Genomic DNA, 23,774 nt, shown 5'->3' with positions numbered 1-23,774 from the left:
AGCAGCCACTGGACCACCAGGGAAAAAAGATGCCCTCCCCCCCCCCCCCCCAGCATTCCCAAAGGTAAGGAGGCTGGGGGGGGGTTGAAGTAAAAAAAAAAAAAAAAAAGTGTTAATGTGAGTGAGTGAGTGTGTCTGTTAGTGAGTGTGAGTGTGAGTGTGTGTCTGTTAGTGAGTGTGTCTGTTAGTGAGTGTGAGTGAATGTGTGTCTGTTAGTGAATGTGTGTCTGTTAGTGAATGTGTGTCTGTTGGTGAATGTGTGTCTGTTAGTGAGTGTGTGTCTGTTAGTGTGTGTGTCTGTTAGTGTGTTTGCCTGTGAGTGTGTGTGTGTCTGTTAGTGCGTGTCTGTTAGTGCGTGTCTGTTAGTGCGTGTCTGTTAGTGCGTGTCTGTTAGTGCGTGTCTGTTACTGAGTGTGAGTGTGTCTGTTAGTGTATGCGGATCTGTCAGTGAATGTGTGTGTGTGTATTTAGAATGCGGGACGGGGAAAAGGTTGGGTGGGGGTGGCGCGGGGGGGGGGGGGGTGCCTGAGTTTTGTCCTGCCTAGGGCAGCACAAAACCAGGATACACCACTGGTCATATGACCGGTTTTATTTATTTTGTGGCAGCAGCCATTAATCATGGAGATAGACAGACAAGAAAATTGCTTTGAAAATAATAACAGATGGGTCAATAGCATAACATAACAAATAAAGTATGCCAACAGAGATTGCAATAAATGCAATTACATGGGCTAAATTAGAAAAAGAGAGCAAACCAACCGCAACTCAAAAAATGTTTTTGTCACATCAAATTTACCTTTCTCAGAATCTGTTCTTACTTTCTTTATTTCTGATCTGTTTCTCTTTAAAACATAAAATGCCGTAGGGGCTATTTTGTCTTGTGTATTTTTCCGATGCTTGAAAATCTTGACAAAGGGTGGAGCATAAGGCAAGTTACACTTCCATTGTCTAGATACAGAACTTGCCTTAAGCTCCACCTTTAGTCAAGATTTGTTAAGCTTAGAAAAATACATAAGACAAAGTAATCCCTACTTTGTTTTAATGTTTTAACCCCTTAAGGACTGGACTGTTTTTGCGATGTTGTACATTTGCGACCAGGCCTCTTTTTACACTTTTGTGGTGTTTGTGTTTAGCTGTAATTTTCCGCTCTCTCATTTACTGTTCCTATACAAATTATATGTTGTTTTTTTCAGGACAAAAAAGGCTCTCTTTACATACCATTATTTATATAATCTCATGTAATTTAATTTCAAAAAAATAAAATATGATGAAAAAAATACATGTTTTTTTACTTTTACTTGAAAAATCTTTTACTCATCTACAAAAGCGAATGAAAAAAACTGCTAAATAGATTCGAAATTTTGTCCTGAGTTTTAAAATATCCAGTGTTTACATGCTTTTTTGCTTTTTTTTTGCAAGTTATATGGCTATAGGTACAAGTAGGATATTGTGGTTTCAAAACATACATTTTTTCAAATTTATCAATAGTGACATTGTAACACTATTATCTGTCAAAATTCTCTGAATAACACCCCACATGTACATATATATTTTTTTTAAAGTAGACAACCCAGGGTATTCAATATGGGGTATGTCCAGTCTTTTTTAGAAGCCACCTAGTCGCAAACACTGGCCAAAGTTAGCGTTCATATTTGTTTGTGTGTGAAAAAGTAAAAAACTAAATTGAACGCTAATTTTGGCCAGTGTTTGTGACTAAGTGGCTACTAAAAAAGACTGGACATACCCCATTTGCAATACCTTGGGTTGTCTTCTTTTGCAAATGGTATGCCATCATGGGCGTAATTCTCATTCCTGGGCTACCATACGCTCTCAAAGGCAACGTAACCAACCTGGCCATTTTCAATGTAAAAATATTTGACCCTGTAACTTCCAAAAATGCTATAAAAGCTGTACATGGGGGTACTGTTAAACTCGGGAGACTTTGATGAACACAAATATTAGTGTTTCAAAACAGGAAAACGTATCACAACAATTATATCATCAGTAAAAGTGCTGTTTGTGTGTGAAAAATTTGAAAAAAGTCACTTTCACTGACAATATCATCGCTGTGATAGGTCTTACTGTTTGGAATCACTAATATTTGTGTTCAGCAAAGTCTCCCGAGTAAAACGGTACCCCCCATGTACAGGTTTTAGGGTGTCATAGAAAGTTACAGGGTAAAATACAGTGCTAGCAAATTAAATTCTCTGCAATTTCGGCCTGGGTTGGCAGGCAGGTCCCTCAAATTGCAAATAATAAAATTATTGAATTATGTAAAAATATTACATAAATACGCACGTAGAATTTAAATATATATTCACATTTATATATTTGAAGTCTGTGTATATTTATATAATTATTTATGTAATTTTGTATTTAAACAAATGTATATTTTGTATTTTTATTTATTTATATATACATAGATATATATACAATTTCATTCTAAGTGTATTTTGATATAAATGTATATATTTTAATATCAAAATACAGTTAGAATAACATTTCATATAGATATAATGTTTTTTTATTTTTTATTATTATTTAAAAAAAATTAATTTAATTTAATTTACTTATTATTTGTATTTTATAATATATATATACACAATATATATAGTTATTATATATATTATATATATACACGTGTGTACTTTAATTATAAGTGTATTTTTATATTAATATATGTACATATTAATATAAAAATACACTTAGCATGACATTATATATATGATATATAGACATATATTATATAGATATAATATATGTCTATATATCATATATATATATATACACACATATATAATTATTATTATTTTTTTATTAACATTAATTTTATTTTATTTTTATGATTTTACACGGGCAGGGAGACTGCCTGTCAGCACAGACAGTCCCCCTGCAGGCAGACACATGGACACCTATTGTGACCATGTGATCGCTCTGTTGAGCGATCACATGGCCACAGGGGTCCTAATTCGCCATGGGGAGACTGTCTGGGCTGCAGACAGTCTCCCCACAACGGGAGCACCGCCGATTGCCGCCGGGGGAACGACGGCGATCGGTTAAGTACATCTTAAAGTTAGGACGGTTCAGGACCGTCATCGGTCGGCAACGCAAAAATGCCGATGACGGTCCTGAACCGTCCTAAGTCCTTAAGGGGTTAAAGAGAAATAGATCAAATGAAGAAACGAAGAAAATAATAACATTCTAAAGGGTAGAGGAAACAATAGGAGAAAGACAACTTTAAGTACATTAATGCCAAAAAGGTGAAAGTGCTGGTCATTTGAATCTGAGATGGTTGTGTTAATCAAGAAGGATCAGGACAAAGCAGAAATTCTAAATTATGTTTTTCTTCAGTATATAGCAAAGAATAATCTATGGCTGTAGTTAACAAGTTATTGGTTAACACAGGATAAAGCACACACAATTAAATAAAGTTAATGCAAATAAAGCCCCTGGTCCAGATAGTATTGACCCACGAGTACTTAGAGAACTTTGTGTAGAAATAACCATACTCTTGTTTTTAATCTTATTGGAATCATACCAGAGGATTGGAGAAAAGCAGATGTCGTGCCGATATTAAAAAAGGGTAAAAAAAACTCACTGAAGAGGCAGGAAGTGGATGATATTCAATACAGATAAATGCAAAATTGTGTATTGTGGAATAAGGAACCCACAAGCTACGTATACAATAAATGGGGTTGAGTTAGGGATACCATTAAAGGAAAACTGAACAATTATAGATACACTAGGCAACAGAGCTACAAAATTAATAAGATTCATGGAAACCATTATTTATGAAGAAAGTATTGAACAAAATTCATTCTTTTAAAGTTCTCAGAGGGGATATAATATCACTATATAAATATATACAGGATAAGTACAAACCACTATGTGCTAACCTGTTGTTTAGCAGGAGTATACAGTAGACAAACGTTCATGCATTGAGAGTGGAAGAAATTAGTTTTTGCTTATAGCATATGAAAGTGTTCTATACAGTAAGAACAATACAGATATGGGGAGGAGGGAAAGGGGGGTTGTGTTGCAAAAAGAGAATATTAAAGGATATAATGAATGTGTGTGAACAGGTTGTTGATCCAAGGAGAAATTTGAATTTCCATTATGGAGTCAAGAAGGAATTTTTGTCCTTTTTCTGGCAAATTGGAAATAGCATAATTCTGCCTTGTTTTGAATCAACAACATAAGGGAATGGGTTTTAAAGGTTGAACTTGATGGAGTTGAGACTTTTCACCTATATTACTATGTAACCAGTCAAAAAGGCTGCAATAAGTCTCTGGCACAGAGTATGAACCAACTTGCTCTTGAGAGTAAGAATGTAAAGCAACGGTAGAATAAAACCAAAACGTAAACAAAATTTCTGTTTATTAGTACAAATGTGTTTCATGGCACGTAGTATTTTGCAGATAAAATATATATGTGTATATAAAATAACAAAATGAATGCTTATTTTCCTACAGTATTATGCAGCACCATTACAGGGTTACCGAGTCATCTCAAATAAAGACTTGTCTTAAGCATATAAAGGACATGTGCCAACTGAGAGACCCTCTACAAACCCAGGGTAAGCACAAAGCTATGTGCTCGGACGTTATGTTCCAACATCATTATTAGAACTGTCAGCAGAGAACTGGCCTTTAAACAATTAAATAGGTTCTCTATATTACTACCAGCAGGGTTATCCAATTGTGCCCCTCAACCTGTTGTTGGAATGCAACTCCTACAAGCATAATCGTGGCTTGTAGCAGGAATGAAGACCACAGGTGGACAGTCCTGACTCGCAGCATAAAACACAAAGCTTTCAGTATATCTTTGTCATTTCATAAAATAAGGCATTTGAAAAATATATGATTATTACAATGGTGAAAGAGCATTAAGTGTCATAAAAATACAGTTACAGTACAGTTAGAAATACAATATGTAGATTGTACATTTTTCATATCACACTGTATTGTTGGACGATGGTAAAAAATATTACATAAAAAGTTAGACGTCTCATGTTGGTTGCAAAGTGCAAACAGCGTTCTAATTGTCCTCTTTGCTCTTTTTTTTTTTTTAAGTTAATGATTTTCCAGACCCTTACAGTGTCTTTTTGTGCTCCAGTGTCCAAACATATAAGAATATAAATATAACATCATAGGCACCCTGTCATGTAGCTTGGAAATCAAGGTTCACCTTGACAATGAAGCCACACGTTGCATAGAACTTGTACAAAAAATACTTTCTCTGACCCAAACCAGTGTTCCTGACCATAAGGAAAAAGGAAAAAATAAGGCAAGTGTGGACTATGTACACAATATGTTAAATTGTTCTAATGGATGGCAATACTACATAATTAAAGAGTGCCTCAGAATGAATAAATAGTGATTAACTCACGGGAAAGAATACACGGCATGTCCTCAAAAATGGTTCTCATTTCTACCCAACACCTGTAGAGGTTTCCAAACACTCCTCACATTTCAGCAGCTATGCCTAGGTGAGGATGACCTGACATTTACCACTGATGGGTAGAAGATGACCAACTGAGGGTATGTGCTTTAAGGCAGTTTCTCTGCGTTTTTCAAAATGTCAAAGTAGCAGATTTTTCCAGCCAAGTTTCAGTAATGCTCAAATATGAGCAATCAGTTCTGTACACTATTCGCTACAAACTAAAAATACTCTCCAATTTCACACTGTCTTCTACCGTTATTGAGCCACCAATGGAGTTGGCATTTTTTAAATTAACAAACAAAAAGGGATTTGGAGTTCAACCAGCTTAGCCGTTTATTTGTAATACTTCATTTTAGATTTTAGAACTTAGTGTATCTACACCATTTCAAAAAAATGGCACTTGTCATTGACACAAATATCCTTCATAATACTTTCTTAAAAAATACAATTTGATTCAACCTCTCAAAGAGGAGAGTACTGTAAAATATGTTTTGCTAATTTAATGGCCATATCAATATATCTGTGTGTTATTAATCTGAAAAGTCTATATAACATTCCCAATATGAAATATAAAGCATATTTTCATGTTTTTATTTTCAACAAGAAACGAAAATATACTTAATAATGAGATTACGATATCTGCAGAAGGCAATTTTTGTTTTTCCAGGAATAGCATTTTCAGAAATTCAAGATGATTGTTCATGATTTTTGCTAGCATTGCAACCTAATCTTCCAACTTCCTTTTTATTGGGAGCACCAAAGATTTGCCTTAAAACAGGTATTAAAAACGAACTTTACTGAATTCTTAGTAAGAAGATTCATTACAATAAACTAAATTATATAAAGTGTATATACTCTTTAGTTTATTCTAATGAGTCTTCTTACTAGGAAGTCAATGAAATTTACTAGTTTTTAACCCGATAAAAGGAAACATTATTAGCTAGTTTGAAAATTTGGTAAAATTGGAAGTTACCAATTTTTTGTTTGATTTTGCCTGGACTGTACAAATATCTTCTTAGTCTTCATTAAGTATGGAAATCTACAGAATGGAGCACTATATAAACCACATACTACTAAATATTAAATTTGGTGTTTTTAAAACATTGGTGTAAAACTGTACATTCTCTCTAGTCTTGTGGTTTCCACTGTTCATCTTGGTAAGTTCATTCCATCACAGAAGGTAAATGTAATAGACGTATCAAATTAACAATACATGCATTTTAGCATGTCAATAAAAATAAAGATTTATTATGTTTCACTTTACTGTCCCATCTCCTTTTCTTCCTTCCTTCCCTGTACTCCTTTTCAATTTACCACCTACTTTATTCTACATTTCCATCTGCAATTTATCTTCACTCTAATTATGCTTTTTAGCACCAATGTGACATTTCTCTACATTTCCTATTCATCTTGAAATTGTTATTTTTGTCAATTCTGTTACTGTCATTATTACTACTGTTCGATACACTTAATTTTCTGTTATTTTTTCCGTTATACACCCTTCTCTAATTGCATTCTTCTGTCTCTTTAACATCGTTCTTCTTTTTCTTCCCTCTTCATTTGCATGTGTTTTTGTCAAATGATCCAATGAAAAAGGTTCTGATATAAAATAGGGGGAAAAAACGTGTTGCACCAAGCAACTTAACAAGGGTGTTTTGGAGTTCAGCTAAGACAAAGAATTATATTATTAATCAAGTTCCAACATTTCCGCAAGCTATTAATTTCCTTGGTATATAATTAATATGTTTATCCCTGACATCACTCACCAGTTATAGTTACATTTTGTAACTGGAGTGTGATGAATGAAAAAAACATTCAGAAAGTCATTTGATTGCCATTTTTTAAAAAAAGATGATAAATATAATATATGTTTGTTTATCCTCTGAATTTTTACCAGAGTCAATTAATTTTGCAATGTTCCTTAAGTGGCTTGTATATTGTAAATCAGCATATTTTTCTACAAAATTCCCTAGACATGTCTTGTGGCGAAATAACAAAGGAATTTAGATTTGTAGAATGCTGATCAACATGGAATGAATATTTTACTCAATATAATATGAATTCAGGTCATGTAAGGCTAATATTTTTTATAATGACACATTCTTGAACTTTGGTGACACAATTCTAAACATGTGCAGTACATTGTTGAGAGTGAAAGGGAATAAACAGCAAATTCACTCACGTCTTGCCCTTTCTATCTCAAACATGGGTAAAACGAGGTAGCTAAGTTGTCATTTGAAGTATCTACTGCACATCTGTCCAGCACTCAGCCCTTACCTTCCCCTTTTTGCCACACATTATAAAATATACAGGTGCTTCTTTCCTTTCTTTTCATGTTTTATCAGTTATAAAAGACCATTTTTTAAATAAAATATATTTTAAGTATGTGCAGCTGGACAATCAAACTTCGGTTCCATCATGTAGATTGTTGTGGACTTTAACTTCCAGATTAACTTGTTTCACTTTGACACTTTTAATCTCATAAGCATCCTCTTTTTCATTGAGGAGATTGACATTTCTAACTGTACAATGCTGTTTGCTGTAGTTCTTTTCTGCTCGGTTTATGTTTTTCTTTGAGGCGTCTACTTTTGTGTTGAGTGGATATTCTTCTACTATATCCCTTGAAGACATTTTCTTTCTTCGTCTCCTGCATTTTTGTGTTATTAAGCAAACAGCTAGGAGAATGAGCATCAACAACATTATGGCTGCAAATGCACTTCCGATGGAAGCCCCTGTTTGGGAGGCAGAAACTGCTGCTGTCTCCATTTCTAGACTCAAGGTCTTCATGTTGGTTCCATTCTTGACCTGGTCACCTTCATTGTCGTAGATTAAAGAATCATCCAACGTTAGTCTACCATTCTTGTCCACTAGATCTCTTCGGGAACGTCTAATCTGGTAGGTTAGAGAACGTTGTACTCTGGGTCCTGCCATTGTCTCTGGGCCAATAATGTAGATTACCTGCAGGTACCACTGATGCCCAGTTTCAACCTTAAAATAAAAAACACAAAATTATTTTGTAGAAGAAGAAATACATATTTTATATACATTTTTAAATAATCAGCTGTCTAGAAGGGGTTAACTAATACAGTTAATCTATACCCCAATGCTGATGCTAGGTCTTTGCTCAGCTGTTTTTACATCAAGTGTAACCCTACAGCTGCAGGTGAGGGCATACAAGGTACTTGCTAGCATATAGTTGGTAACATAGACTTGTTTTAGACATTAACTACAAAGTGAAACATTTTCTACTGATAATAGCCAAACATGAAAGAATAATAGTTCAAATATTGTCACTCAATTCTAAAACATATTGTTTAAACCAGGGGTGCCTAATACCGTACAATAAAAAAATCCTCAGATTTTTTTAAAACTACAACTTCCATTGTCATTCTAAAGGCATTTATAGCATCATAGTAGTTGTAGTTTGACAACATCTGTGGATCTACCCTTTGGGCACCCCTGGTTTAAACAAAAGACACTGCTATAATATTTTAATGTATGAATACCTGCCTGGGAGAAGGAGAGCAGGCCGAGGGGTCGATACCTGCCTGGGAAAAGAAGGGCAGGCCGAGGGGTCGCTATCTGTCTGAGAGAAGGAGGGCAAGCAGACGGCTCAATACCTGCCTGGGAGAAGGAGGGCAGCCATAGTACTCAATATGTGTATGGGAGAAGGAGGGCAGTCAGAGGACTCAATACCAACATGGGAGAAGGAGGGCAGTCAATGGGGGTCAATACCTGCCTAAAAGAAGGAGAGCAGGCAGAAGGCTCAATACCTGCCATGCAGGAGGAGGGCAGGCAGAGGGGTCAATACTTGCCTGACCCCTGGTCTCATTAACAGCTAAGGAAGAATTCTCCCCACCTTGCCGTTCTCTTTCTCAACCAGACGTAGATCATGCCTTTCCTGCACTTCAGATTTTCTCCCTAGCTACTGAACAAGAGGTGGCTGCGCTTCTCCTTTCCTCTCACCCCACCACTTGCCCACTCGATCCTGTCCCATCTAACCTCATCAGATCTCTCTCCCCTTGTCTTGTGCCTTCCTTAACAAACATCTTCAACTGCTCTCTCTCTTCTGGCGTTGTCCTTGCTGACCTTAAACATGCCACTGTAGAACCTATCCTGAAAAAAACATATCTTGACCCATCCTCCCCCTCTATCTATCATCCCATATCCCTACTAATGTCAACTCTCTCCTTGACCCTCTTCAATCTGGCTTCCGCCCTCTCCACTCTACTGAGACTGCTCTTATCAAAGTTACTAACAACCTAATCACAGCTAAATCCAAAGGCCACTACTCCATACTAATTCTTCTTGACCTCTCTGCTGCCTTTGACACCGTTGATCATGCTCTCCTTCTTCACACTCTTCAATCACTCGGTCTCTGTGATTCTGCCCTCTTGTGGTTTTCCTCTTATCTCTCCCAACACTCATTCAGTGTCTCCTTTTCTAATGACACCTCCTCTCCTCGTCCTGCCTCGGTTGGAGTCCCCCAAGGCTCTGTCCTTGGTCCCCTTCTATTTTCTCTTTATACTGCCTCTCTTGGCAAACTTATTATCTCTTTTGGATTCCACTACCAGCTGTACGCTGATGACACCCAGATATATCCTCCCCGGACCTCTCCCCTGCCATCCTGCAACGTGTCACTGCTTGCCTATCTTCCATCTCTGACTGGATGTGCTCCCGCTTTCTGAAACTCAATCTCTCTAAAACTGAGCTCCTTGTCTTTCCTCCTCCTAATACTGATCCTCCTCTTTCACTCTCACTTCAAGTTAGTGGTATCCACTTAAGTCCATCCTTGCAAGCGCGCTGTCTTGGTGTCATACTTGACTCTGGCCTCACCTTTGAGCCTCACATCTAGTATGGTGCCAAATCCTGTAGATTCCATCTTAAAAACATAGCCCGCATCCGCCCCTTTTTTACGCAAGATGCTACCAAGGAGCTTGTCCATGCTCTAGTAATTTCCTGCATGGATTATTGTAACCCTCTCCTGATTGGTCTTCCCAATAGCCATATTGCCCCTCTACAATCTGTAATGAATGCTGCCGACAGACCGATTTTTCTCTCTAGTCGGTCCTCTCACACCTTACCCCTCTGTCAGTCCTTACATTGGCTTCCTGTATCCTATAGGAGTGAATTCAAAGTGCTAACCCATACCTATAAAGCACTGAACAATTCTAGCCCCTCTTATATCTCATCCATAGATCCATAGGTATGCCCCTTCTCGGTCTCTCCGCTCTGCTCGTGACCTTCTCCTATCCGCTGCTAGCACCAGTACAGCCAACTCGCACGTTTGCAAGTCTTCTCACGGGCGGCGCCCTTCCTGTGGATTAGCCTGCCTACCGCCATCAGACTCTCCCCTAGTCTTTAATCATTTAATAAGTGCCTTAAAACCCTTTTTAGGAAAGCTTATGGCCTCCCAGACTAACCTCTACCTCACATACCTGTCTCTTGCTCTCTCCTAAAGAGCAGCACTCTACTCTCTCCTCCACCTCTGCTTCACTCCCACCTTATTTGATTGCTATTTCCTGTCGTAATGTGTTTTATACCCCACCTCCTATAGACTGTAAGCTCATTTGAGCAGGGCCCTCTTCAACCTATCGTTCCTGTAAATTTTCTTGTAATTGTCCTATTTATAGTTAAAACCCCCCACTAATAATATTGTAAAGCCCTACGGAATCTGTTGGCGCTGTATAAATGATGATAATAATTAATGGTCTCTCTATATTTGTAGACCCACATCCCCAGCGGCATTTCGTTTTCTTTGGGAGTATATGAATAAAAAAGCTTGCAAAAAGCTTGCAAAAGCTGCAGCTTTTGCAACTCCTCACTGTAACGGAGCTCCGTGTACTCCGACCGAGTACCCTCCGTTGATGGATGCTCCTAGCGCTTACAGAGGACTCCAAGCACTGCAGACGACACCACAACCACCGCAGGCTCCACAACCGCCGTAGCTTAACTGGAGCCGCGCCGTCTTCCTTCCACCCTGGATCGGCTTCTGTCTTCCAGGACCATGTGGGGAAGACCTCTCCTCCAGGAGAGCGTATCCGGAACAAGCTCTTAAAAGAGCTAAGTGATTAAGCTCAGGGGAATATGCAGAGCATAGCAATCCCCAGTGTGATACAGCAATTCCCTCCAATAACGAGACGAGGCTACGTTTTGAAGGGTCAAGAAGAACTGAGGACTGGAACACCCAGCCTGCTTTTTATTACAAAAAGGTACACACAGGACACACCCAGGGGGAGGTTGAAAATAACCATATGCATGGTAACACCCATAGGCGTGCGCACGGGGTGTGCCGGGTGTGCCTGGGCACACCCTAATCCCCGTGGCACACCTATGTATTGAGTCCTGCAGGAACAGCGTTCCTGCACTTTTATTTGAGCAGGAACGCTGTTCCTGCAGACACTCAGCTCCCCCTTCCTCACCCTATGTCCCCCCTGTCATGGGGGGGGGGGCAGGTGATGAAGGACCCCCACCCCCCGGTCAGGCGCCGGTCTCCACTCAGCCGCGGCGAGGGAGCTGTGTGCTCTCTGCTTCCTCTCGCCGCGCGCTGTTTGCTGATGCTGGGAGCCGGAATATGACGTCATATTCCGGCTCCCAGCTACAGCAGACAGCCCGCGCGGTGAGAGGAAGCAGAGAGCACACAGCTCCCTCGCCGCGGCTGAGTGGAGACCGGCGCCTGACCGACCCACTGGACCCCAGGGACAAGTCCACCAGCACTCCAGGTAGGGAGGCTGGGTGGACATTTTTTAATTAAAAAATACTAATTTGTATGTATGTGTCTGTGAGTGATTGTGCCTGTGAATGTATGTATGTGTGTATGTATCTGTGAGTGATTGTGTCTGTGAATGTATGTATGTGTGTGTGTGTCTGTGAGTGAGTGTGTCTGTGAATGTGTGTGTGTATGTGTCTGTGAGTGAATGTGTGTATGTGTCTGTGTGTCTGTGAGTGAGTGTGTCTTTTAATGTATGTATGTGTGTGTGTCTGTGTGTGTGTGTCTGTGAGTGAGTGTGTCTGTGAATGTATGTATGTGTGTCTGTGAATGTAGGTGTGTAGGTGTGTGGGTGTCTATGAATGTGTGTGTGCACGCGTATATATGTGTGTCTGTGTATGTGTCAGTCTGTGTGTGCACGTGTATATATATATATATATATATATATATATATATATATATATATATATATATATATATACACACACACACACACACACACGTGTATATTATTTTTTTTGGGAGTTGGGAAAAGAGTTCCCACACTTTATTCCCCAGGACTTCACCGGAGATCTCCGGATCTCCCCTGTCGGCTCACGCAGAGTCGGCGCTATCTGAGTGCCGGCTCTGCTCTAAGCCTCCATGGGCTGGCGGGGAGATCAAAGATCTACCTCACCAGCCCACAGCAACATGGAGGGAGGCAGTAGAGGACCCGGGGAGCTCTAGACAGCAGCTCCGCCAGGTTCCTCTCACGAGATCTGAGCATTGCCACGGCAACACTCAGATCTCGCGAGAGTTAACTCTAGCCCCGCAGGCTAGAGTTCACTCTCCACTGGACCACCAGGGATGGCACATGGCAGCAAGGATCCCCCCTCCCTATATAAGGTAGGGAGGGGGGATATTTACTAATCTGCCCCCACCTCCACAATCCCTCCAAACATACAGCCTGCACGCTCACACACACAGTATGTATGTATATATACACTAACCGCACCCTCACAAACACACAACACCCTCACACACAGCACACTAACAGCACCCTCACAAACACACACAAACAGCACCCTCACAAATACACGACACCCACACACATCACACAAACGGCACCATCACACGCACACATCACACAAACAGCACCCTCACACACACAGCACCCTCACACAGCACTGTAACAGGACCCTAACAAACACACACACACAAACACCCTCACCCACATAGCACACTACCAGCACCCTCACACCACCCTCACACAGCACACGAGCCTCACACCACCCTCACACAGCACACGAGCAGCACACACATACACAGCAGTATGTGTGTGTGTGTGTATATGTGTGTATGTATGTATGTATGTATATATATATATATATATATATATATATATATAAAAATATATATTACATATATACACATGCGCCGTGTGTTTGTGCTTTAGGGTGCACACCCTAATGCAATAGGCTGTGCACGCCTATGGTAACACCCCCATGTTTCCTCCCCTCAGATAAACATATAACATAATTATAGCATACAGTAAAAATACAGTTTTCACACATACACTGTAACTTTAAAACTATACATTCAATCTCCATAAATTACATATTTGAACTCAGCACACTTCAAAACACTTCCAAAAATCAGCCAAATCCCTCCAGTGGATCAAAAGTTAGCTGGAGGTCCCTTTATGACCGACCGCAAGCAAAATTTCCTGCCCAAAACAGTTCCATAGATTTGGGCTGTGCGGTCGGTCAATTTCATGCGGAAAAACGGTTTCGAACGGTCTCTGGAGCTGAAAAACGAAGTGTAGGAGAAGGTAAGGGTCAGCGGTGTTCGGCAAAATGTGTAGCCGATTTCAGTTCCACAGAATCTTTAGCATACACCGCTGACCGCATTCGAATGAACAAAGATGGCCGCCGCCACGTGTTCCTTTGCACGAACTGCGGCCACCCAGCGGTCGGCAATTAACCTGCAGTAACCTCACAGCCTGGGAGGTAAATTGCCTGCATACTGCCCTATTTACTGAACCAAGTGGGAGAGAGCCAGGGGCAAGTTATTTTACAGGTCTGGGGACATAGTCTTAAAGGGGTATTGTTCAGCAAAGTCACAATATGTCCCCAGACGGTTCTTAAAGGACCATACACACCCAATAAAAGTTAATAAGTTTTCAGGGGCACAATCTTCCAGGGGCCATAGTCATGAGGAAGGAGGCTGGCAAATAGGCTTCTCCACAATCCAGGGAAGCAGGGCAATTTTCCATTTAAAGGGCCAGTTACAAATAGCGATTTGTAACACTCACCTTTTTCCCCAGCAAAGGAATACTCAAGCACGCTTTATGTATGTGAAGTGTTCTAAATCATACCTTGTACAAAGCATCAACTTTCATAGTAAATCCATCCACGCCGGGCATACTGCTCATAGAGTTATAATCTGGTGACTCTGACGCAAAGCTGGCATCAAAGGGGACATCATGGAAGAACTTATCCGTTACCTCTGGCTGGTGATGATCCTGCAGCCAATGTAAACATAAAATCATTTTATTGACATTTAAAAAGCAATATTAAGGTAAAACATTTAACAGGTAAATTGTATCACGAAGAAGATGACATTCTGGAGATGTGATTGAACTTAATGGGTTACTCCAACATCCATGACCACTTCTGATTTTAGAAGTGATCATGGAGCAAGGAATCTAAGCTCATTGAGCAGGGCCCTCCACCTCTCTGTTCCTGTACGTCCAATTGTCTGGTTAAAATTACATGTCTCTTAGTACACCCAATGTACAGCGCTACGGAATGTGATGGCGCTATATAAATAATAAAATAATAATAATGTGCAGTGCACATACACAGATATTTTACATAGTTACATAGGCTGAAAAGAGACATGTGTCCATCAAGTTCAGCCTTCCTCACATCTGTTTTTTGCTGTTGATCCAAAAGAAGGCAACAAACCCAGTTTGAAGCACTTCCAATATTCCAACACACTAGGAAAACAATTCCTTCTTGACCCCAGAATGGCAGTCAGATTTACCCTCGGATCAGTCAGTGCCTACAGTCAGGGCCGGTGCAAGGATTTTTAGCTAGACATGCAAAGTAGCATTTTGCCCTATCCAACCCAATAAAAAGGGGGGGGGGGGTGAAGGGGGCTGTAGAGGGGGAGACACAGGGGCTGTAGAGGGTGGGGAACACAGGGGCTGTAGGGGTGAGTGACACAGGGGATGTAGAAGGGGGGATACAGGGGCGACACAGAGGCTGAGAGGAGGCACAGGGGCTAAAGAAGGGGTGGGCAGGGGCTATAGAAAGGGAGGGGAACATGGGCTTGAGATGCGGCATAGGTGCTATAGAAGTGGAGGGCAGGGGCTGTACAGGGGGGCATGGGCTATCATGAGCCTGGAGCAGACATCTGCAGCCAGCACACAGCAGCCAGGGGAGTCGGCCGGCCTTTCCTGATGATGTCAAGAGGAGGGGGCATGAGGCAGGGGATTCAGGTTTTTGCGCCCCCCTGCTTTGGTGCCCTAAGGCAGCCTGTGCCGCCTTATGGACGCGCCTGCCCTGCCTACAGTTGAAAAATTATATCATTGCAGCCCCGGCACATGTGACTTAGTCAAGCCGTAACTCTCTTGTGGACTACCTAATGTTAATTATGTGCAACATTTATGGCTGTCATTTGCATGCACATACTAAGCTTCTGCCCTTGTAGGCAGTGCAAGGGAAAGGTTCATCCCTCTATGCACTCCATCCCTGACCCCCTTGATTTACTGCTCTCTGTGTTTTCTTTTTTTTTTTTACTTTGTATGCTCTTAGTTGTGGAAAAGGTCCAATCAAATGCTTCTCTGTGAACAGAATTTGATTGGCCCACAGCGGGGAAAGGATGCAACATGATGTTGTGACAAGGCTCAAGAGCTCTTCCAGCACTGGATTCAAGGTAACCATTTACTTTATTTACAGGGTTTGGGATCACAAAAGAGGTGGAACAACTTAGTATTTAGTAGTGCAGTATAAATTTAAGAAAATATTTAGTAAAAAAGGTCTATTGTAACCTTCTAGTTGTATAAAACAGAACGTCTCCAACTAAAAGCAATGCTACAAAATGTATGTAATGCTACAGAATGTATAAGTATTTATTAAATAATATTTTAGAGGTTTAAAAAAAAATCTGTAATTAATATGTATCATTTTATTGATTGGTTGATTTAAATTTTATTTTTTTCATTGTAAATCTATTATTCTAATGTAGCTCAGCAGGTCTGTGACTAACTCACATCTCTACTTGTTTAATAAAATGGAACATCTTTAAATTGAATAAATTGTTTGGTATATACATATAAAATTTTTCCAATAGAAAATTAATTTTATACATATAGTATTAAGCATTTACAGATTCAAAATGACCAATTACTAACCAGGAGTAAAAATCTATGTTTTAGATGCTTGTTGGGCTGGATACAACCATACTGTGGACCTTCGTTGTAAATTGTTCCAGTTGGGTCAAAAAAAGGCACATATCCATCTTTGCCAGTGCAAAGATACACTTTCTCCAGTTGTAGCTTATAAGCAGAGTTAAGGTTTTGGTCAGGATTCCACAGCACTCTACCATAAAGGGTTTGACCTATAAGGGTTAAAGAGTACAAATGTAAATATTTCATAATACAGGTTATGAGACAGAAAATATTAAGGGACATTTTTAAAAACACAATTAAATATATAGTGCAATATATTCAGGCATTCAATATAGTTTGCTGCAGTTCTAGGCACACCTTTCCCCAATTGCACTATTCACAACCCTTATTGATAATTTAGCCAATAATGACCTCATTATGTAAATATTGGTACATAAGATTTAATATTTTTGAAAGGAACTTTTCAAGATTATTTTCAAAATATAAACCAAATATCCTAGTTTAAAAAAATATCAAAACATATAATCTAAAAAAGCGTATCCAATATTAATAAAATCAAGACCAATATTATTTTTCTTTATTTTTAAAGAGGTGGTCAGTATCTGTGTTTAGAGAAACTTGAAAAGTAAATCCATTCTTGATTATTGTGGAATAATATAAAAATGTAGGAAGTGTCATATCCTACCTTTTGAGAAGGCTCCTTTATAATCCATCTCAGCCAGGGACATTTCAGTCTTGGTAGGATCCATCAAGAAGACTTTCTCATTGTTACAAAGCTGAAACTCAGTATTCAAAGAATATACAACTGGGACCGGTCTGTTAGTTTGCTGAAAGGCGATTGGAATGAGAAACCTGGAGATAGTGTGAGAAGTGCACATTTTATAAAACTGAAAACTTGGCATCAGTTTATACATTTAAAATATCATTTAGTTATCTAATGCAGTTAATCTAGTTTCACATGAATGTTTAACTAACTAACTATTTGCAGTTGGATTTCTCCCGGACTACTTTAGAGCATTTGCAAAGGATACTTTTAGGTGATGTTAAAAAAAAATTATCATTTTTTAAATTCAATATTGTACAACATTACTCCCCTTTATCCTTTGATTGGACAGATCTATTTGCTACATCATTTGCTACTTGGTTTATCCCTTTTGGAACATCAACCCTGTTGCAAATTTTTGTATCATCAGCAAAAAGGCATACCTTACCATCAAGTCCTTCTGAAATATCGCCAATACAAAATATTGAATAGAATGGATTCAAGTACAGATCCCTGTGGTACTACACTGGTAACTAGACCATGCTTTGAATATACTTCATTGACTACAACCCTCTGTTGCCTGTCTCAGCCACTGCCTAACCCATTGAACAATATTGGAATCCAAACTTAAAGAATGCTATGACAGCTGGGACTCTGATGCTTAGATGCATTAAAAGCAATGCTCAGTGAAAAAAGGAGAAGGAAAAGAAAAATGTATGATAACATACAAACTGTTTAGTGTCCAAATATAATGCAAGATTAAAAGCTATTGTGCTATTAATTAGTTTTCTGACCTTTCTGGGGCGTGGGCTGTGCAGGCCATTGGCTTATCTCCAGGGTCAACCCAAGGTTGTGTGGGCTGCACAGTACAAGGGATCAAATAGATGGTATACTCTCCTGAATAATCTTTCCTGTGGGGGGAAAAAAAAGTACAGGATTAAGCATTAAGCATTTAGTTTGGTTTAAAATACAGTGAAACTGTATGTGAGAGATTTCCATTTAATCTGCAAGTAAAATGTTAGATATGGTGTTTAACATGGTATTCTTAAAATTTTTAAACTTATTCAAAAGACACAGGGTCATGTGTGCACACACATAGAGAATCCATGAGTCTAATATAAAGGTGCGTGTGGTCAGCATCTGAACTACAACATGCAATCAAATTATTATTTTTAAATATCTGCTAATATACACCTTTAATAAAAAATTGTTAAGCACAGTTAATAAATTAGAAAATTGAACTGGGACTCCAGTGCACTATTTTATGGTTTAAAATAATGTAGTTACGATTAAAAAAAAAAAGATAAAGATCTTGAGTAAAGTCCAATACATCTAGGCAATTTATAAAATAGTCTCTCAACAGGGCACCTTTATCCAATTCTTCATAATCTATGGAAACTGGAGTATGTTGCACCTGGAGGAGGGGGTTCCTTGCCCTCTCCTGTTTCCCCAGGGTTCTTTTTTCCCCTGTCATCACTACCAATCTCTAATTCATTGTCCTCTCCTTTCCCTATTTATTCCCTTTTTAACTTATCCTTTGGGATACTTCCTACTATAAAATTTTGAGATGACTATTATACCATTTTAACTGACCAAAATTTGCCTAGTATGGAATTCACTTGTCCTGAGAGATTGTATTTTCACTGTTTATCTGTTATATATACTTTCTCTTTATTGTAAATTTATATCATATGGCTTCTCTACAATAAAGAGTCTTAATCGCACTAAAATTGATAAATTAATAAATAAGCAAATTATGAGCATGTCAGATATGAGAGGTGCACAGATTGTTATGGGTCTGGACTAGATACGGACAAATATGGGGAGATACAGCAACAGTAATTTTAGTCTATTTGTCTCCCGTTGCACCTATAAAAAGTGCTGATTTCACCATGACATTATATTAAGTATCTCAATAGGATAATGAATCTCTCATGGGACAGTTCACCTGAAATACATCTTAAATATATTTTCTAAACTGTGCTCTATCATTCCTTATTCTACCTGCTATAGGAGCTGGTTGCTCTCCAAAGCTGATACGGAGAATCAAAAGTCTGTGCACTCCACAAAGGTTGAAGGTCAAACTCGATTCCTCCCAGGTGGTCTGGGGCCACTATACAAGATTTCACATCTGGAAGAGTATGGTGATCCATAACAAACTGTCCTGTGGAATAAATATAACACACAAACTCAATTACTGTGAAGCAGAATTTAAAACTTTGTTAATATTAGAAATCATAATCTTATGAACATCTATAGATAGCAGTATATAACAAAACAAGACTGGCATCTAGAAATGCAAAACAACTGTGTTTTCTACAAGATGAAATGAGATGCTTTAAAAACCATTTGCAAACCCGAAACCAATGGTTACAATTGTTTATGTTACTGTATAATTTTGGTTTTATTATATTTTGTATATACGATATGTTTAGAACGACATTGACCTCAGAAAAGCAAAACGGCCGAACAACCTCACCACAAGATGGAAACCTCATACACAGACCACCAAACACAGACCATAGGCTACTGAGACATATTAACCTACTGTACAACCACGGTACCCTGACAACAAACCATGTAATTGACTAACAACAGAAACGGCTGAACGCTATAAATGATCTGCCTAATAAGTTTCCTTTCTGTAATGCTACCTTTTGATTATGAAAACTCAATAAACACAGAATGTTTAAAAAAAAAAAAAAAACATTTGCAAAGATAAAAAGACTACACCACAAAAATATTGCATTTACATAAATTTTTACTAATGTGCGAATTGAACAGTGAAAATTCATATCAGATTCAACAATCAATATGGTTTATATTAACAACACTGCTGCCTCTGTCACCAAGCACAGTAAGGAACTCTAGGTATGAATTCAAAGGTTTATGTATCTGGACCGAAGGGACCACTTTGGGGAGCTTACATGCTAAATAGATAATGTATTCATATGTAGATAATGTCTAATTACTACTTACATTATTACAAGCGCTGTTACCAAAGAATTTTACACACATTTACACAATATATATATATATATATATATATTTATATATATATATATATAAAATATATATATTTTTTATATATATATATATATATATATATATATATATTTTTTTTTTTTTCTTGCTTCGTGTCCAGGAATGGACAAGAGGCGACAAATTATATAAGGTCTGAAAGAAGAGCTAGAAAGGATGTGGAAAGTGAAGGCAGTAGTAGTCCCAGCTGTGATTGGAGCACTCGGGGCTGTGACCCCAAGTTGGAGGAGTGGCTTCAACAGGTTCTAGGTGGAACATCTGAGATTATTGTCGAGAAGAGTGCAATTCTAGGAACAGCTAAGATACTGAGCAGAACCCTCAGACTTCCAGGCCTCCGGTAGAAGACCCGCAAATGAGGAATAAATATACCACCCAGGAGGAGAGAGAAAATCATTATATATATATATATATATACACACACACACACACGTTTTGAGAAATGCCCTGAGATAAGGTCTGAAATGTCAACTGTGACTATTTTATTTTCTTCTTTTGCTTCAATAAAAGCAGCTTTGTAGCACTGTACTAATGATCTCTACGTGCACTCTTGTCTCATGTGTATCTCTCTCTCTCTCTAGCTATATAGATAGATATAGCATAGATATCAAAGTATCAATTTTTGAGTTCTGTATTTAGAGGCTACTGCTTGTTTGGGTTTCATTTACCCTCATTACTGACGATTTATACTTTTGCTTATTTTAAAGGTTACCAGATTGAAATTCTTTCTTCTAGAAAGTAAAAGCTCAGTGAGTTTTCTTTCAACAGTATTTCATGTTACATGTAATTTTTTTTTCTTTGATTAAGAACAGACAAAATACAAATTCTATTAATTCAAACACTCTCTGAATTATGTAGTGTGCAATTATAAAAATAAAATGCTATAAAATCAGCTACTTAATGTAATACCGTGATCATAACCAATTATGTTTAAGAGCTTTTCTAGGAAGGTCCCACCCACTTTATTTAGTATACCACAACACAAAAGTAAAGCGTCTCGATCATCATTTTCCTCCTGGACACTTTCAAACTTGCCTCCAGTCAACACAGACTGAACCTGTAATTGTGGTTAATTATATTTTTTACTTGTTTTGTGTTAAATTCATATAGGTTTTGTTTTCTATTTGTAATATTATATTGTACCCTATTGTAACAATGTAATTTTAGTGGGCCCAGGACATACTTGAAAATGAGAGAAATCTCAATGTATTCTTCCTGGTAAAATATTTTATTAATAAATAAATCCTGCAGAGCCTAAGGGGAAATTTATAAAGCAGCATGTAGTGATAGCTGCCAATAGGATTTACAAATTCATTAACATAAAGTAAGGAGACAGTGACATCTAGAGACTAAAAGGGAAATTGATTCCATATTGGTCTTGAGTTGATACGTTTTGCAAATGTTTCAAAGGTAAGACCCAAAAAAACTCTGACTGGTGAATTTTGTATAGCCTTAAAAGACTGAATCTTGGAAAGTGTCAGGGTACCTGTAGTCTCTACCTCAGAGGAGGTGAGAGACTTAGACGTTTATCCTCCCAGAGGGGTTGTTTCTTCCGTTCCTCGCGGTTCTCTCGGCCATTTACAAGCCGACCGCGAGGGATCCACTTCCTTATATGACGCGACGCTCAGTAGTCGACGTCATGACGCCAACCCGGGTCGACCTGTCAGTCAAGTCCCGAGCACTAATCAGGACTCGTCGGGGGCGTGATTACCCTCTAGAATCAAGGTATAAAGTAGGCTTTCGGCATCTGCTCATTGCCCTGTCGTGGTTCTAGCCTGTCTAGTCACTCAGTGCTCTTGTATTCTAGTTGTCTCTTTGGTTCTGACCCGGCTTGTTTGTACTACCCTGTTTATCTCTGTTACCCTTTGACTCGGCTTGTCTCTCGCTTACCTGTCCTCTCGTTCCCTCGACCTCGGCTTGTTCCTAGACCATTCTCTACTTACTCCTTACGTTAAGTCCGGCCATTCTAAGGTCCGGTATACGTACCTACCACCTGTTTGTACTCTGCGTGTTGGATCCCTGTCCCGATCCTGACATTACGACAGGGCCAATGGATCCTGCAGGTACAAACACTCAGGTTGGTCCTTCTGACTCTAGGTTCGACGCCATGGATCACAGAATGGACCAGATGGCTCTAGCACTACAGGCGTTACTATCTCGTTCTAGTAATCAACCAGAGGAGATGCGTAATACTTCTCTCTCTCCTGTGAGTTCAGGTCTAGAGGTAGCCACTGTAGGTGCTTCTTCCCGTATCACTCCACCTGTACGTTATGGTGGTTCTCCAGAGAAGTGTTGTGGTTTCTTAAACCAAATAGGTATCCATTTCGAATTACAACCCCGCTCCTATCCTACAGATAGGGCGAAGGTTGGATTTATTATCACATTACTTGTTGAGAAAGCTTTGAGATGGGCCAATCCATTGTGGGAAAATGATAATCCGTTAGTATATAATTATAATGCCTTTGTAGCTGCTTTCAGAAGAACTTTTGACCCTCCAGGTAGAAAGGTCAATGCAGCTAGATTACTGTTGCGCCTTAGACAAGAAAACCGAACACTTGTGGATTATGCACTAGAGTTCAGGTCCTTGGCGGCAGAGGTTAAGTGGAATGAACAGGCTTATATAGATGTATTTTTAAACGGGTTATCAGACATAATCCTTGACGAGGTTGCTACTAGAGAGCTTCCTGAAAATTTGGAGGATTTAATTTCTTTTATTTCTCGCATTGACGAACGTTTAAGAGAGAGGCAGAACACTTGAGAGAGAAACCGTAGACCTTCCTTTAAACTAGCTCCTTCATTTCAAAGTTCTGAATCCACAACCTCACTTTTTCCAGAACCTATGCAGATAGGCAATACTCGCCTCTCAGAAGAGGAGAGACAGTACAGGAGAAGGGAGGGGTTGTGTATGTACTGTGGAGTCAGAGGTCATTTACGCCTAAATTGTCCTAATCGCTCGGGAAACGCTCGCACCTAAGTTTCTCTAGAGGACAGGCCTTGGGTGTTTCTATTTTGTCCTCTAATCTTAATTATAAAGATCACAGGCTTCTGCTACCCGTTTCTTTAACTTGGGAGAAGGGAGTACTAGAAACGATGGCATTGATAGATTCCGGAGCTGCTGAGAGCTTTATCGACCAAGTTTTTGTTACCAAACACGCTATCCCATCCCATTTAAGGGAGACACCCTTGGCCGTTGAGGCCATAGATGGTAGACCTTTAGTTGAGCCTGTTATTTTCCGTGAAACCATACCCGTTAAATTAACTGTTGGTATCTTACATGAGGAAGACATATCTTTATTGCTTATTTCTTCTCCTTCTGTTCCCATAGTCCTGGGGTACCCTTGGTTAAAAAAACATAACCCTATTATTGATTGGGAATTAGGGGAGATAATCTCATGGGGTCAGGGTTGTCAGGACAGGTGTTTACG

At 39.0% G+C, this 23,774-nt stretch overlaps 1 protein-coding gene across 1 annotated transcript in view; it reads right to left on the bottom strand.

Moving 5' to 3' along the window:
* Nucleotides 1-6,920: 6,920 nt before the first annotated feature.
* FRAS1 (Fraser extracellular matrix complex subunit 1) overlaps nucleotides 6,921-23,774 on the bottom strand; it is a 425,273-nt gene continuing 408,419 nt past the window's right edge. The window contains exons 69-74 of the mRNA XM_063458710.1: nucleotides 19,315-19,474; nucleotides 18,105-18,221; nucleotides 17,233-17,399; nucleotides 16,551-16,756; nucleotides 14,508-14,654; nucleotides 6,921-8,430 (exon numbers count right to left, since the gene is read on the bottom strand). Coding sequence (XP_063314780.1) covers nucleotides 7,843-8,430; nucleotides 14,508-14,654; nucleotides 16,551-16,756; nucleotides 17,233-17,399; nucleotides 18,105-18,221; nucleotides 19,315-19,474 — 1,385 coding nt within the window. The 3' untranslated portion in view covers nucleotides 6,921-7,842. The remainder of the gene's footprint in view (nucleotides 8,431-14,507; nucleotides 14,655-16,550; nucleotides 16,757-17,232; nucleotides 17,400-18,104; nucleotides 18,222-19,314; nucleotides 19,475-23,774) is intronic.

The sequence above is a fragment of the Pelobates fuscus genome, chromosome 6 (assembly GCF_036172605.1).
Source record: "Pelobates fuscus isolate aPelFus1 chromosome 6, aPelFus1.pri, whole genome shotgun sequence".
Classification (NCBI taxonomy): Eukaryota; Metazoa; Chordata; class Amphibia; order Anura; family Pelobatidae; genus Pelobates; species Pelobates fuscus.
The sequence above is the reverse complement of the archived record's forward strand: the minus strand, read 5'-3'. Positions and strand labels throughout refer to the sequence as shown.